This window comes from Orbicella faveolata, unplaced genomic scaffold (genome assembly GCF_042242905.1).
Source record: "Orbicella faveolata isolate gen_17 unplaced genomic scaffold, um_ofav_v1 contig_34, whole genome shotgun sequence".
NCBI lineage: Eukaryota > Metazoa > Cnidaria > Anthozoa > Scleractinia > Merulinidae > Orbicella > Orbicella faveolata.
The window spans coordinates 6,993,139-7,010,184 of record NW_028301563.1 but is presented as its reverse complement, the minus strand read 5'-3'; the positions used below and the strand labels follow the sequence as shown (position 1 = coordinate 7,010,184).

Sequence of the window (17,046 nt, the reverse complement as noted above, 5' to 3'; positions counted from 1 at the left end):
GTAGAGATTTAAGACATGCGCAGCATGCCCTCAAAGGTACTGCCTTCACAGCTCGCAAGCCCATTATGTATCCAACGGGATATAACTGTATTGTACGTAAATTTAATTCATTAAGAAAGCAAGAATATTTCCCATCGTAGTCTTTCTATTTTATTTCTTCCCATTCACAGCATGTTACCGTTTAATCTAAGTGTTAACGAACTAATCTCTAATTTAAGTTTTCCACTTGATGTAGGGCAGCTGTTTAATAGTTGGTATGCTCAGCCTTGATCTGTAAGGAAAACACAAACATCGATCAAGAAACGATGCATTTAAAATGATAATTGATATTCTGGGTTATTTCTATTATTATTATTATTATTATTATTATTATTATTATTATTATTATTATTATTATTATTATTATTATTTAACAATAAAGATTAGCGAAAAAACTGAGCAACGACGTTTCGGTGTCATCCTGGCACCATTTTCAAGTTAAAAAATATTTGTGCGAAAAGTAAACTAATTTATACCAATGGTAGAGGTGCGAAATTGAATAAATTAAGATTAAGATAGCTGTTCAATGTTCATGTTCATTCCAATGAGGTGTCAAACACTGGTAATGAGTTCAGTGTCTGTTCAAAGCCTAAACAAATACTTTTGCGCGAATGGAGTCTGACTGTGTGTTAAGGCTCGGTTTCTTCTTGCGAATCCACAACATTTCGTGGATCAAGCAATCGAACTTTCCCTGACATTTCTTTAGGATCTTAAAGTTGTTAGTCAGGTCACCAACTGTATCAACTCGGTGTTCATTTTGAAGGTGTTTTCCGATGGCGGTAAATCGGTGTTCCTCAATGCGCTTGTAAAGATGACGGCTAGTGTAACCGACGTATTCTGCATCACACAGATCACATATATAGTTATAAACAACGCACTGTTGATTGATCAAAGGTGGTTTTGGCTCTTGTACTTTGAGATCATCGCCAATTTTACGGCTTCTGAACACCGGCTGTAGTTTGTGATCAAGTTTATTACTCAAGTCCGAGAGATGTTTCTTTACTATGTCCGCTGATTTCTGGTCTTTAAAAGGCAGGACAATGCGGTAGATATTCTCTGTTGGAGGCGTCGATCTTGAGTCTGGTGACATCACTGAATTAACGAAACGGGTGATGGTGGAGTTCACAAGAGAATCTGAGTACTTGAGGTTAGAAAAGATCAGTTTAAGGCGTTCGCATTCTGTTGAGAATAGTTCCCATGTTGAGGACAAGCGGTAAGCACGGTTTAACATGGTTTTAACTAAAGATCTTTTATAGCGGTTGTCGACATGACTTTGGTGGTGTAAGAGGAGACCAGTGTTTGTGGGTTTACGGTAAACACTTGTTACCAGCTTGCAGCCCTTCTTGCATATTTCAATGCCGACAAATGGTAGCTTACCGTTAGATGCGATCTCCATGGTGAAGGATATGGATGGATGACAGTTGTTCAAAGTCTTCTGGTCTCCTCTTACACCACCAAAGTCATGTCGACAACCGCTATAAAAGATCTTTAGTTAAAACCATGTTAAACCGTGCTTACCGCTTGTCCTCAACATGGGAACTATTCTCAACAGAATGCGAACGCCTTAAACTGATCTTTTCTAACCTCAAGTACTCAGATTCTCTTGTGAACTCCACCATCACCCGTTTCGTTAATTCAGTGATGTCACCAGACACAAGATCGACGCCTCCAACAGAGAATATCTACCGCATTGTCCTGCCTTTTAAAGACCAGAAATCAGCGGACATAGTAAAGAAACATCTCTCGGACTTGAGTAATAAACTTGATCACAAACTACAGCCGGTGTTCAGAAGCCGTAAAATTGGCGATGATCTCAAAGTACAAGAGCCAAAACCACCTTTGATCAATCAACAGTGCGTTGTTTATAACTATATATGTGATCTGTGTGATGCAGAATACGTCGGTTACACTAGCCGTCATCTTTACAAGCGCATTGAGGAACACCGATTTACCGCCATCGGAAAACACCTTCAAAATGAACACCGAGTTGATACAGTTGGTGACCTGACTAACAACTTTAAGATCCTAAAGAAATGTCAGGGAAAGTTCGATTGCTTGATCCACGAAATGTTGTGGATTCGCAAGAAGAAACCGAGCCTTAACACACAGTCAGACTCCATTCGCGCAAAAGTATTTGTTTAGGCTTTGAACAGACACTGAACTCATTACCAGTGTTTGACACCTCATTGGAATGAACATGAACATTGAACAGCTATCTTAATCTTAATTTATTCAATTTCGCACCTCTACCATTGGTATAAATTAGTTTACTTTTCGCACAAATATTTTTTAACTTGAAAATGGTGCCAGGATGACACCGAAACGTCGTTGCTCAGTTTTTTCGCTAATCTTTATTGTTAACTGTATTTCCAAATTTAATCTTATAAGAATTATTATTATTACTATTACTATTACTATTACTATTACTATTACTATTACTATTACTATTACTATTACTATTACTATTACTATTACTATTACTATTACTATTACTATTACTATTACTATTACTATTACTATTACTATTACTATTACTATTACTATTACTATTACTATTACTATTACTATTACTATTACTATTACTATTACTATTACTATTACTATTACTATTACTATTACTATTACTATTACTATTACTATTACTATTACTATTACTATTACTATTACTATTACTATTACTATTACTATTACTATTACTATTACTATTACTATTACTATTACTATTACTATTACTATTACTATTACTATTACTATTACTATTACTATTACTATTACTATTACTATTACTATTACTATTACTATTACTATTACTATTACTATTACTATTACTATTACTATTACTATTACTATTATTATTATTTTTTTTTTTATCGCACAGTAGACTATTAAAAATATAAAACTCAGATTGGGCTGCTTTGCAAATACGGATGCTCACTCGATATCTACTTTTTTAGAATGCTAATCAAGGACGAGCACGGCATTTTAGACATACATATTTGGCGGTCGTTTTGCTGTTAAGAGATGTTGGCCAACATCTAAACGTACTGCGCTAGAGTTCTTGTAAAGTTTAAAGCTCAGTTTGCAACAGACACCGTTTTATTCGAGTACTAGCTACTTCTAAAGTTTGATGCTAACTGTTTTTAGCAGACACCGTTACATACAGACTTCAAGAAAAGTCCTTCGTCCTCAGCTTGCCTCTCTTGCTTAGCTATTCTTCCCTAAAACTTTTACGTTAATACAATGAAAAACGTTTGCTTACTCATTTTGATGGGTAGCCATGGTAACAGCAGATGCGCCCCTGGCACGCTCCCATTCCGTACATTTTTTCCTCGTCCGGATCACACACGTACTTACAGGTGCCGTATATACCATGATAGATGGTGCATCCCAGTGGCTCCTCCTCTGACAGACACAAAGGATTGCCAGATTTCAGTAAAAACAAAAAGCTGAACAGCACAAAACATAGCATAACCTCAATACTTGGTGTGTCCACTGATGAGATTCTATGAACGTCCAGGGAAACATAGTTGATCAATGTAGCAATTTATATCACCCCTGTGGATTGTACCTTAAAGTACAGTATTGTTGTAGTATTTAGCACTGTGTTGCGACCTGGTCCCCAGGGCCTTCGATTCTCCAGTTTTTAAATTTAGGAAATCGTCGAGAAGGCCCTGGGGACGAGGTTGCACTGTGTTGCTAATGATGAAGGCAACCAAGTCAGGTTTTAGGGCTGTTTATGCGTTGAATCTTAAATCCCTCCATTCACACAGTGCTGTTTAATATAACCTTTGTTTTCAAGTATGCATATGCTGAGAGACGTGAAATGACTTCCACAAACACTTCCGATTTAATATACAGGCTATTAAATAAGATATTGAAAGATATAACAGCTTTCAATTCAACATTAGTTCTTGATCACATATTTTTCCTGGTTTTTATGTTTTGTTGCTTTTTTAAATTTAAAACAGACTGTGAAGTAGTTAAAAAGTAAAATTTTGCTTGTCAGACAGCGTAAATCTAACGGGTTTTTTCTTAACTTTTCCTAAAAACTGGGTAGATCGGGCGACTGGAAACGAAACATTCTATGGGGATGGTATAACTTTAAAAGTAGCTCTCTAAATTACAAATTGTAACGCAATAACTTACTGAACGGCTGATCACCAACTTGATTCGTGTTAAAAGTGATCTTAGGCCACGTTTACACGGGTCCGGACAAATTTTTGCATGGACAAAAACTTGCACGGTTCTACCATGCGTTTACACGGGACCGGCGGAACTGGACGATTTTTTGAACGGCTGATGACCACCAGTGTAGGCCCGGCTAGGGAAATGGGATACCAATGTAACGCGCGCGGGCGAAAACAACTTCCAGTCAAAGAGTCCAACGGCCAACGGTTTAATTACTCGACTCTTAACGTTTAGCTTACTTGTACATGGCAAGTCTACTAGCACACACACAGGCCACTGCATGACGTGAGTCCCCTATATATCCTGTATTACGAGTACATTGCGCATCCCGTACTCACCATATAACCGTTTCTTAGTTTTAGAACTCTTGCGAGTATACATTCAAATACAACCGTTATACATCTTAGCGCGCACATCATAGCTCGTGCCATCACTATATCAATTTCATTACACCAATATACCCAATTTTTATTTCCCTTAACATACCATTATACCTCAAAATAATTATGATAAATATTTAAAATAAACTTGACCAAACTTATACGTTTAATTAAAGTCTGTATACCGAATACGTAATTAAAATTCAGGGAAAACAAGATACTTTATACCCGAATATATCGTGACAAAATATACCATAAATCCGAATTAAAACGACTCTGGATACGACCGTATACCCAAAACCTCTGGCCGAGCCTGAAAATATTAGTTTTTGAGAGCAATTTTTACGTTTTTGCTATCACCGAAATCTGGCTTGATCCTAGACGTCGTACAATTCAGGGAATATTCGTGCTTTAGTGTAATTTCAATTCGGCTTTGGGCTGTACGTTCGTCCGATTTTGAAATGAACCCGGCGCCAGATTACTCCCTGAATTGTTTATATACTAGGCCCAGTTACTATTACTTATCAAAAAATTAAATATATCGTGTAGTATATTAGTCCTATACTCACTTGGCTGTTTGAAACACCACTTAGTGTTAGGAACTGTTGGGTCCCAACAACAAGATTTACCCAGACACTCCTCCTTTGTTATTCCATAATAACCGCATTCCTCGCGTTCAGAAGGAGCAACGGGGCAAAGTCCATCAGGGAGATCTGTATTAATTGTAATGTTTGAAACGAAGTAAAGGTAAAGACAGGTACAATTGTAATATTTGATTAATTCTCGTAAACCTAGACTGTTCAAAGCCCTCTATTATCTCGTATTTTTATTCGATCGTTGAACACGAGGATAGAATCGCCAGAGAACTGGAGGCCAGCGAAAAAACGAGAGATTTGACAGGGTACCATTCTTAGTTTGGCTTGCTTCGCTCACCTTCCCGCCCCCACCTCCACGTGCTTCGAGCTCACTTCACTCGCTTTTTCTTTTGCGTGCGTTGAAACATAGAGAGGCTGCAAACAGTCTATCTTAAACCACGATTTTAGGATTGTATTGACTGGGGAATATTGATTATATGTAGTGAGAAATATCCGGTTGATGTCAAGAATGGTCCTGCTTCCAACTGTACCATTGGTCTAACAGTAGATACAAATACAGTCAACTTTCTCGTAATCAGGCACCCTCGGGAACTGGAAAAACTGTCCTTTAGTAGAGATGTCCGCTTACGAGAATTATTCCCATAAGCGGACACCAAAGAAAAATAGGGTGGATGTCCCCATTACATGTTTTATTACGTAGCCAAAAATAACAACCGAAACTCTTTATTGATGTCAAATGTTCAAACTCAAAAAATATATATATATAAAGTTTAACTCCTCTATGTTCATAGCCAAGAGTCAATTCTTATACATTGGGTGTCCGCTCACGAGAAAGCGTAAACAAAAGAAAAATCCAATTTTTATTTTCAGAAGTGTCCGTGTCCGCTTACGAGAGTGCGCGCTCAGTGACGGGTTTGTGTAAATACAAAGTTCGACTGGGAGGTAAAACGGGAAATTGAAAAAGAGTGTCTGTAAGTAGAGCTGTCCGCTTACGAGAGTGTCCGTTAGCGGAGAGATGAATATACTGCAAACAAAAGACATTCTATAGAAGGTAGAGCATGGAACTCTCACGAATTGCCGTGACCAAAACCTTCACATATGTTTTTTTCTAGGTATTTCTTTTCTTCTGCCACGTTTGAAAACTCCTCTTTGCAAGGGTGCTCGTCGGAAATCTTGAGGTACCAAGATCCTGTTCTGTGGGCGTGGCTTCAATTTTTTTTTTTCACTGCAAAGAGGTAGCAATTTTTTAAAAACCTATTAACTGACACTTTCATAATTACTTTTTTTAGCGATAAATACCACTGAAGGGTACGACGAGTACTTCCATCCTTTTCATATAGAGTGACAAGAAGAGAACCAAAAATGTACATGTAATTTAAACAACTCTTACGTGTGCCTTTCTTAACGAAACAAAACTTCTTGGATGGATCGCTGTTATCCCAACAGCAGTTTCTTGCCAAGCAGGTTTGTTCATCTATTCCGAGCCACCCACACTCAAATCGGTAATCTTGATCACAACTGCCTGTAAAATAAAAACCAATCATTGCTAAATCCCCGACGCGTTGCATTAACCACAAGACTGTGATGTTAACCTGAACTGCTTGGAAAGATCTATTGCTGAACTCAAGCTTAGGCTTCTTCGGTTGATTAATACATACATCTAACCGAATTCGCAAAAACATGCCCGCATTGACTCAAAGACAGTCCCAGCGGCCAGAAGTTCTCTGACCACCCCCCTGGCTAGTCTTTCTCGACTGGGATGTTGCCAGCTGACTGGAAAATAGCAAACATAACACCGATTCACAAAAAGGGAAACAAGCATAAAAAAGAGAACTATCGTCAAATTTCCTTAACATCTGTTGTCTGTAAAATAGCCGACAAGATAGTACGTTCTAGAATTACAACCTTTTGGTCCACCCACCATGTCTTAAACCCAAATCAGTTTGGCTACTTGGAAGGAAAGTCGACGCTCGCACAACTTTTAAGTTGTTTCCACGACTGGTGCTTATCCAGAAACAACTCGAAAACAACAGATGCCATTTTCCTAGACTTGTCGAAAGCATTCGACAGTGTGCCTCACGAGCGCCTTCTACTTAAGCTTAGCCGCTACGGTATTGATGGGCCACTGTTGCGATGGTTTAGAAACTTTTTAACAAACAGGCATCAGAGGGTCGTAATACGTGGCACCTACTCTAGTTGGTCCCAGGTAACATCTGGTGTGCCCCAGGGCACAATTCTCGGACCTACTTTGTTCCTGATTTATGTCAACGACATACCAAACGTCGTTACATCTACTATCAAACTGTTTGCTGATGATACAAAGATCTACCGTGAACTCAACAATGTCGATGATACGTTTGCACTACAGTCTGACCTGGATTCTCTAGAAAACTGGACAAAGAGTTGGCAAGTTAAGTTCAACTCTGAGAAATGCGAAGTAATGAGAATAACGCATAAGCAGGACAAAAGTACACATCCTTATTACCTGTCAAATACAGGATTAAGATTTGTTGACTCATATAAAGACCTAGGTGTTAACATGTCAAGAGACTTATCCTGGTCGAATCACGTGGACGTAATTGTGAACAAAGCAAACAAAGAGCTGGGCTTGTTAAAGCGTACAGTTGGCAGTAAGAACAAAGAATTTTTCTCTATGCTTTACAAGTCATTGGTGAGACCGATCCTAGAATATGCGTGTCCTGTATGGTCACCGCGCCTAGTCAAAGATCTACTAGCTATTGAAAAAGTACAACGAAGAGCATCAAGAATTGCTCTTGGGCAAAAACCCCGTGAGATGCCATACGAAGAACGATGCACGTTACTAAATTGGAACTCACTTCAGCATCGACGAGAGTACCTGTCCTTAGTAGAATGTTATAAAACAGTGTTCGGATTAAATGGTTTAGACTTTAACGATTATTTTGAGTGTTGTAGAAGCAAAAGCACTAGAGCTAACCACCCGTTTAAGATCCAAACGAAATCAGCAAGAATTAATGCCTTCAAGTATTCCTTCTTTGTTAGAATTATTAAGGAATGGAATAATTTGCCAAACCACTTGTTCGGACACGACATCAACGACATTAATGCAAACAGGTTCAAATCAAGCCTTAAAAAGTGGATGAATATTCATTAATTATATGCCACAGTACCTAATATTATAGATATCATAGATATTTTAGATTTTAAATTTTGGACTGTTAATTATTTACATAATAGATATTTCAAATTTTTAAATTTTAGATTGTCAATTATTTACTTAGCAGATATTTCAAATTTTTAAATTTTAAATTATTAATTATTTATGTAATAGATATTTTAAAATTTTAAATTTTAGATGGTAATTTTAGTTAGGGGACCTAAATAGGGATGACCTCATGGTCCTCCTTTTCAAATACTCTTTGTACTGTCAACACAGAAGCCTCAAACAAGGTCAAACAACTGAGTAAAATACCCAGAAACACAATCAATATCAAGCTTATTTAACACTGAAAACACAAATTCTAGCTAGTTGGGGGTGTCAGTAAAAGACATCCTCTCCTACCCCCTGCTTTTGACAGCTGGCCCTCAGCAAGCCCCCAGCAGATAGGCCAGTCATTGGGCCATGTGCCCAGCCTAGCCTTTACGGAGCCCCCTCTGGGTTTAAGGTCGGGCATGTTTTTGCGAATTTGCTCAGACATATACATATACATATACTTTTTGGCAAGGCAGGTATGAATAAGGCAACCCTAGGGCTGGTGTGGACCCGCCATAAAATTTAACTGACCTAATATATTTTATACAAAGTGGGAAAATCTTAAAAGTATTAAAAAGAACGTCCGGGCTTTTAAAGCCAATTAAGCCAGCCTCTTTTCCAAATTGGATATGGTCGAGAGGCCTGGAGACATTTTTAAGTCTTCTTTTAAAAACCTTACACTATTTCTACCAAGTTTACCGTTATACCGTATAAGAGAAAAGTCATTCGTGCGTCTCAATTTATAGTTATTAATGAGGTTACTTCTCCCAAGCAGGGATCTGTACAAGAAAACAACTCAGTGGACGGAAGCCAGCATGGTTGTGTGTTTTTTGACGTTTTCTTTACTTATATTTATTCCAAATACTGTAAACACCCGCATATAAGAACAAATGGATTAAGAACATCAGGCTGAAATTTGGCACATAAAGCACCATATATATGAGAACCATTTCAGCCTGGTGAATAAAACATGTTCTTATATAATAAAGGAAAGGATGTCGGAATAAGAAAGCAATGTAACAATGGTTGCCGCCAGACGATCACAAAACTGATTTACTGATTTACTGATTTGTTTACTTACTCATTTATTTATAATAAAATATGCTAACTAAACCTCTAAGAACATGTTATGTGTCGTATTTCTGAAACAAAGTTTCAACATCTTAAGAATATCTTCAGGCTGATTTCTCACTGAACACCTTATAAACAAGAACTAGATCAACCTGAACCCCTGTAGTTGCTTGGTACCATTGAGTACCATGCCTTGCCTGATGGCATTGATCTCAATAAATGACCTGCTCATTGTATGATATTTACGTGTTTTTATTATAATTCTTTTAGGATTTAACTGTAGTGTCCTGAAGCTAGCATAATGTCAGTTTCTCCCTAGTGATCATGATCTCTTGATCCACACTTTAGTCGTCACTTTGAAAAAATACTAGTTTATGACAAGCCTGAAGTCTATAAATACCTTCATCATCTAATGGTGAGTTTCCCATCACAGCAACTGCACCAAAAAGTAACATGACAACCACGAATTGTCCTTCCATGTTGTTGTGCTATTGATAGAATAAAAGCATTTATTTCTGTATGTTTATTTTATTGCGTGCAAAAAAAAAAGCAATTATAACATAGAGTGCGCGCGGGTCCCACTTAATTCCTATTGATCTATCATGGTAAAAATCTCTTTATAAAATAACTAACATACTACGCGAGCTCTGATTGGTCAATAGAGTTGCAAAGCCTATGTTCTATTGTACCGGTAAACCACGGTTAGCGATTGGGAAGCTATACGCGGGAACTAGAGAACTCAGAGCAACTGTAATAATCAGTCTCGGCTTTCACTGGCTGAGATATCAATAACGCGAATATCTTTTCATTCAACATTAACATGGAAATTTAAAGGAAAAACAGAACCAGGAGTTGGTCGGCACATAGTCTTAAAGCTTTATGTTTTTTTCCACAACAAAAATTTTACACTGACTCCCGTTACGCTTGAGTTTAAAATTAAGGACGTTTTAAACGTTGTTTTCGGTGCCTTCCACGGTCTGTGGAGGACCAAGTCAGCTGGGCTTGACTGATCAATTTGGGTTGTTAGAAAAGTTCTTTCGATTTAAGTGTCATTGTCAGAGAAAACAGGGCAGGACCAAAAGATCGAGGTCGGCCGTTTACTTTCATCTTTTCACAGTATAAAAGATATCCGAAAAGATTAACTACCATGGCGTTTGGCGAGATAAGCGTTCGTTTTTCTTCAAGATATCATATCATGATCCTGGCCTCTCAAGCGGTCTAAAATGGCCGAAATTCCGGGCAACCTTAGGTGAGCCTAAACGATACTTCCTACAAATTCCAGAAATTCTTATTTTCGGTGCGATAATGTTTGTCCCCTAATTAGTTTTACTGAGATATATTTTAGGCCTTACCTTTTGGAATTTTTGCGTTAGATAATTGTGTAACAAAATACCTAAAAAAATCAAATAAGAAATGCCAGTGAAAAAAAAAAAAAAGAATTTAAAAGAAAATTTTAAGAAACCGTACGTTACCCAGTCAACAATCTTGACCTAGGTAGTGAGTGCAGACCAAACACAGTAAGGTCTGTACTAACGACCTCGGTCAAGGTTCTCCCATACAGATCGACCAAGCACTAAAAACTAAGAGGTGGAACATTTGAAGTTTGGGAGGGCTCGAAAAAGCTGTGGAAATACACACCTATCGTCTCATGTTCCCACAGCAATTCTCGTTCTCCCAAACGTCCACTCGTGTTTCTATAACTCAATAGAAACACGGAAAATGTTTTCTATTTCTTAGATAGTATACCGTTCAAAACCAGTGTATAAACAGATCTTCTCATTCACTACAGGGAAGTGTGCTTTTGAAAACTTGCGCAACTGATGTCACGCCAGAAGAAAAAGTTTCGTGTTAAAGACGTTAAGTGATTATTGACAGAATGACACGTCATTACCAAAAGAACAATCAACGACATCACCAAATAATTTTTAAGGTCATTCCCCAGTATTGCATTGCGCATCCCTACTGCGCATAATTTCGCGCGTAATTAGTGCGCCCGCATTAAGAAATGGCGGCTTTTTCTTTACGGCTGGACCTCGCCATAGAGGTAAATCGTCATTTTCTCTGAAACGAGTATGGTGATCTATCATTTTTTTTTTTCTGTTGTTTTGAATTGAGTTATAAATTGCTCTGTGTAAAATAGACTGATATGGACCGATTCTCAGTGTAGAACAAAAAACAATCGTTGGAAACGTGAATTTAGCAAGCAATTGTGACTACAATCATGGTGCTATTATAAGGATTATTGGGTATAAACAAGGTGCTGTTGCTCCTAAACGAACACGGGGACCCCTCATTTTTATTTCAAAATTTAAGTTCCCATAATATAAACAATCATTAGGCAAAGTTTCACAAAAATCTCAGTGCAGGTTCTATTTCAGTGGAATGACCTTAAAAGACTTCTGTTATCTGAACCAGATTAAGAAATAAGCCCTTGTTCTAATAAGGAGTCAGTTATGTATGGCTCAATTTTACGGAAAGTGGTTTCCGGGGGGTCGGTTTCTTACTGAATGTTAACAATAGCTCTGTTTCTACCGTTTAAAAATATGTATGAAACAATTAAGAATTGGTTCACGCTTAGCGAGCGTATATCGAGTTATGGATGCACGTGGGAAGTTTGGAGAGCACGAAAGAAGTGTAAGAGTTGCTCGAGGCGATAGCCGGGAGCAACTCTAGCTTCTTGAGTGCTCTCCAAACTTCCCAAGTGCATCCATAACTTGATATACGCACAGCTAAAAGCATGTATGAACCAATTCTTTTATAACATGGCGACAACAACTTGGGCGCTAAAACATGTTTTATTTGTGATTGACTACAAATGCAATCACGGGAAGATAAACATAGTTCATTGGGATCCTAACACGCCACAATCAGTTGAGCAACGGTTGAGCGAAAACGCTTAACCTGGTTTCTAAAATTGTCAATGAAAAATTGGCTTCTTCGAATTAATTATAACGAAAATGTAGGCAGACAAAGTCAAAAATACTCGATGGAAATGTAGACAAACAGTCAAAATACTCACGTTTAAGTAAACATCTTAGTTTGGCAAAAGTCAAAGGCTCGAAGTAGAGTTTGGATTGTTCAGAATAATTTTCACATTACCGAAACTCGACGGAAATTTTGCAGCTAAATTGAAACTGCACACGTCATGTTATATACGCACGGCTGTGCGTACATAGGGATTTCGTTCATGATGGCTCAATAGGAATAAGATAGGACTACCGCGCGCTATGTTTTAATGGTTTTTGTTTTCGCGCGTTTTTCGTGTTTACTGAAAGAATACTATAAGTCACAACAAAATTTCAATCTTTCAAAAATATATTATCTTGGTTAAAACAACCAGAAAAGTACAGCATGAAAAACGTTTGAATACATTCTCTAGACCTGCCAACCTGGCAACCGTTAAACACACAAAAATGTAATGGAAACGGCTTACATAAAGAGCTCCAAAATCTTCGAAAAGTACAACGATTATACAGAAAAATAGGAAAGTTAAATATGTTTGGCGGTTTAGATATATCAATTTTGCTGTTTCTACCGTTAGGAGTTGCTTTTTTAAAGTCGTTTTGTGGTTTATTCGAAGAATAATTAGCCATGTCTAATCAACTTAGTTTGTAAACAATTTGGACATTATATTACCATAACCTACCATGAAATGGGCACGTAAAAGGAATGGAAATCCTACTGTAAAAATTTCAGTCTGTTGATAATATTTTTTATATCTAGGTAAAAACAACTTGAAAAATCAGCTTGCATGTTAAACGTTAGGATATATACTTTAGCCGACAAAACCTGGTAACGGTTGAACACAAGAGAAGAATTTAATGTAAGCGGTCTGCCAAAAGAGTAACTGGTTTTATCAGTTATATCAATTTCTCTTCTTGTACCATAATGGATAAAAAGGCGCTGAGTAAAAGAATCATTAGCCAAAGCTAATCAAATAAATTTGTAAACAACTTGAACATTGGGTTGTTTGTCATGGCCTAACATGAAATGCCCCCGTGAAATGATGGGGTTTTTTTTAATTATTTTACTATAAGAATTTCAGTCTTTTAATAATATTATATATGTGTAGGTAACAATAAGTGGAAAAATTCAGCATGAAACAATTTTCTATACTCTCTTAAGAAAACACACTAGTTTTCCCTGGTAACGAATTAAACACATGAAAAACCTTTTAATAGAAATTAAAGGTCTGCTCAAAGACTTTCAAAATCGTTAAAAGTACAAACGCTATACAGAAAAATAGGAAGGTAGAATATATTTGACGTTTAGATATATCAATTTCGCTTTTTCTACCGTTTAATTAAAGAATGGCTTTAAATGTTTTCAAATCGCTTAGTGATTGTTCACAGAATTAGTAGAATAATTATTCCACGAGCGTGCGTTGCATATGCATAAGTTAGAGCTTTATTCATCTCATTTTCAACAAGCGGGTGTGGAATAATTGCTTTATTAAAAAAGAAAAACACCAAAGTAGAGAAACCTAAAATAAAACAAAAATAAAAACGCAAAAAAAAAAAAAAAAAACTGATTGTAGGCTTACCATATTTGTAGAGCATGGTGTGATGGCCCGTATACCATGATAGCTAAGCCAATGAAAACTCTTGAATTGCATTATCCAATGATCCACTTTAATAATAAGCCATAACTAATCAACTAAGTTTGTAAACAATTTGGACATTATATTGCCATAACCTAACATAAAATGCGCACGTAAGATGAATGGAAGATAGGCTTCAGGTTCTGCTGTAAAAATTTTAGCCTCTTAATAATATTCTTTATATGCACTAGAAAAGTCAGTTCAGTATAAAAAAAAAAAAGTCTGTAAACGTTCTTTAGACAAAACCTGGCAATGGTTAGACACAAGAAATTATTTTAATAAAGGCGGCGTAGCTGGGTAACGGTATGAACTACGAAAGCTTCAGTTTTAATTTCTACCATGCAAATGCTTTTAAAATGCGGTAAAATGGAGAAAATGTTTGTGGTGTTGTGTCAGTCTTAATGAATTAAACGAGCTGCATGCGAATTTCGATACAAATACTGACTGTTGATTTTCTGCCATATGGATCAGTTTATTGTCTGGAAAAACCGAACAGTGAAAAACGAACTGCGAACAGCTGTGACGAATAGTTATGTTACACATGAATGGTGGCTGAAATATCGTTTCGGATAACCTAAAAACGGTGGTTGGCTTTCAATAAGGGTGACACCTTTGAACCAGGAATGTGAAAATATAAAGTGGCTCTGACCGATAGTTATAAAATTTCACAGTTTAACCTTGTGGAAAGTGAGCTAACGTCTTGGTTTCTTTAAATTGTATTTTATGTGGTTATTTAAAGTGCAATTGCGTCAGGATAACATTGTTTTCGTTTCTTGTTTCAAATATTATTAAATTCCATGGTTTATCAATATGTGATGTAGCTTACCGTTCAAAAACAGTGTGTCAACAGGTCTTCTCACTCACAGCAGTGATGTGCTCTTTGAAAACTTGCTCAAATGAGTCACGCCAGAAGAAAAGCTTTTGTTTTAAAGGCGTTAAGTGATTATTGGCAGAATGACACCTCATTACCAAAAGAACCAATCAACGACATCACCAAACATTTAAGGCTTCTGTTATCTGAACCAGTTAAAGAAAGCTCGTGTTCTAATAAGGAGTTATGTATGGCTCAATTTTTCAGAAAGTGGTTTCTCGGTTACGGTTTCTTACTGAATCTTGTTACTATCTATAATATATAGATATCTATCTGCCGTTTAAAAATATGTATGAAACAATGCCGCGTTTTTGTTTTCGCGCGTTTAGTGTTCACTGAAAGAATAATATAAATCACAACAAAATTTCAATCTCTTAAAAATTTTATCTTGGTTAAAACAACCAGAAAAGTACAACATGAAAAACGTGACAAAACCTGGCAACGGTTAAACACAAGAAAATTTTAATGAAAGCGGTCTGCACAAAGGACCACAAAGAGTTTCAAAGTCCTCAGAAATACAAACATTACAGAGAAAAATAGGAAGGTAAAATATATTTGACAGTTTGGTTACATCAATGTCTCTGATTCTACCAATGGAGGTTTGGTTTCAAAGCTTTTGGTAATTATTAAAAGAGTAATAATCCATAACTAATCAAGTTTGAAATTCCGCGAGGAAAATCATATCTGTCTAGATCTGATTTTACCGTAACAAATTTCAGTCTTTTAGTAATATTATATATGTGAAGGTAAAAATAAGTAGGAAAGATTAGCATGAAAAAAGTTTGTATATATTCTTTAAACAACACACTAACTTTGCCTGGAAACGGTTAGACGCAGGAAAATTTTAATGGAGGCGGCTTTCAAAAAGAGGTCCAAAGTCGTCAAAAAATACAACGATTATACAGATATATTTGACTGTTTGGTTATATCAATTTCGCATGTTTCTACCGTTTTTCAAGTCGTTTAGTGATTATTTAAAGAATTATAAGCCATAACTGATCAACTAAGTTTGTAAACAATTTGGGCATTATATCACCATAACCTAACATGAAGTTCGCTCATAAAATGATATGTTTCTGGTTTTACTGTAAAAATTTCAGTTTTTGAATAATTTTATATCCCGCAGTTAGGAAAGTTCAACACTGGTGAAAAACGTTCGTCTACATTCTTTAGACAATACCTGGTAACATATTAAACACACACACAAAGATAATGAACGCAGTCTGCGCAAAAAGTTCCAACGTCGTCAAAAAAAATACAAAGATTATACAAAAAAATAGGAAAATAAAAGATATATATGACGGTTTGGCTTTTTCATTTGTTTTTTTTCTGTTTCTACCGTTGAAATATACGTCGGGAAAGAATGGCTTTTGCATTCCAAGCGTTTAGTGATTATATTGGAAGAATGGTAAGCCGTACTTGTCAACTAAGTTTGTAAACAGTTGGTACTCTATAATGCCCTAACCCAACAAGAAATGCCAAAGTAAAATGTTTCTCTTTCAATAAAATGGGAAGTAAGTAAACACAACTACACGAAGAGATGTTATTCATGAAAAACGTTTATATACATCGATTTTTCACACCGTACAATTCTCTGTTACGTTTTGCCTGGTTACGGTTTAACACGCGAAAGATGTTGATAGAGGTGGTCTGCGCAAAGGGTTATAAAGCCGTCAGAAATAAAAAGATGATTCAAAATATACGGAGGTAAAATAGGTTTGTTATTTCTTCGCCGTACAAGAAAAATACATGTACAGGAGCAGTGAAAAAGAGTTATTGTTACAAACTATTCCACTTTTATTCTTTTCTTCAGTGTCGTTAAAAGAAAAGGGTGAGATATTTTGGAAAAACTAAGACTGTTTGACATTTTGGTTGTAACAAATGATAATAAGGGCTTTTCATTAGAATAATGGGATTTAGTCTGCATGCGAAAACCTTCTTCTTGAGAGAGTTATTTGTAAGACGCATACGGTGACAGTCTTTATAGGTTAATTAGAGTTACCTTAAAGAAAAGAGGTTGTCTTAAAGAGAGGTTCAAAATAAAATTTAAACTAAAATGTTTAATCCTC

The 17,046-nt window shown here is 36.5% G+C and overlaps 1 protein-coding gene across 2 annotated transcripts; it reads right to left on the bottom strand.

Moving 5' to 3' along the window:
- Window positions 1-127: 127 nt before the first annotated feature.
- LOC110066103 (uncharacterized) lies at window positions 128-15,063 on the bottom strand. 2 transcript variants are annotated; one of them, XM_020773303.2, is made up of 7 exons: window positions 14,933-15,028; window positions 10,859-10,899; window positions 9,907-9,994; window positions 6,594-6,725; window positions 5,177-5,320; window positions 3,299-3,441; window positions 128-271 (listed from the first exon to the last, which is right to left on the bottom strand). In XM_020773303.2, the coding sequence occupies exons 3-6, from the start codon at window positions 9,983-9,985 to the stop codon at window positions 3,299-3,301; spliced, it is 498 nt and encodes a 165-aa protein (XP_020628962.2). In that variant the 5' UTR covers window positions 9,986-9,994; window positions 10,859-10,899; window positions 14,933-15,028; the 3' UTR covers window positions 128-271. The 2 variants fall into 2 exon arrangements, with proteins under 2 accessions (XP_020628962.2, XP_020628963.2); XM_020773304.2 differs by lacking the exon at window positions 10,859-10,899 and having other exon boundaries at window positions 14,933-15,063.
- Window positions 15,064-17,046: the final 1,983 nt, after the last annotated feature.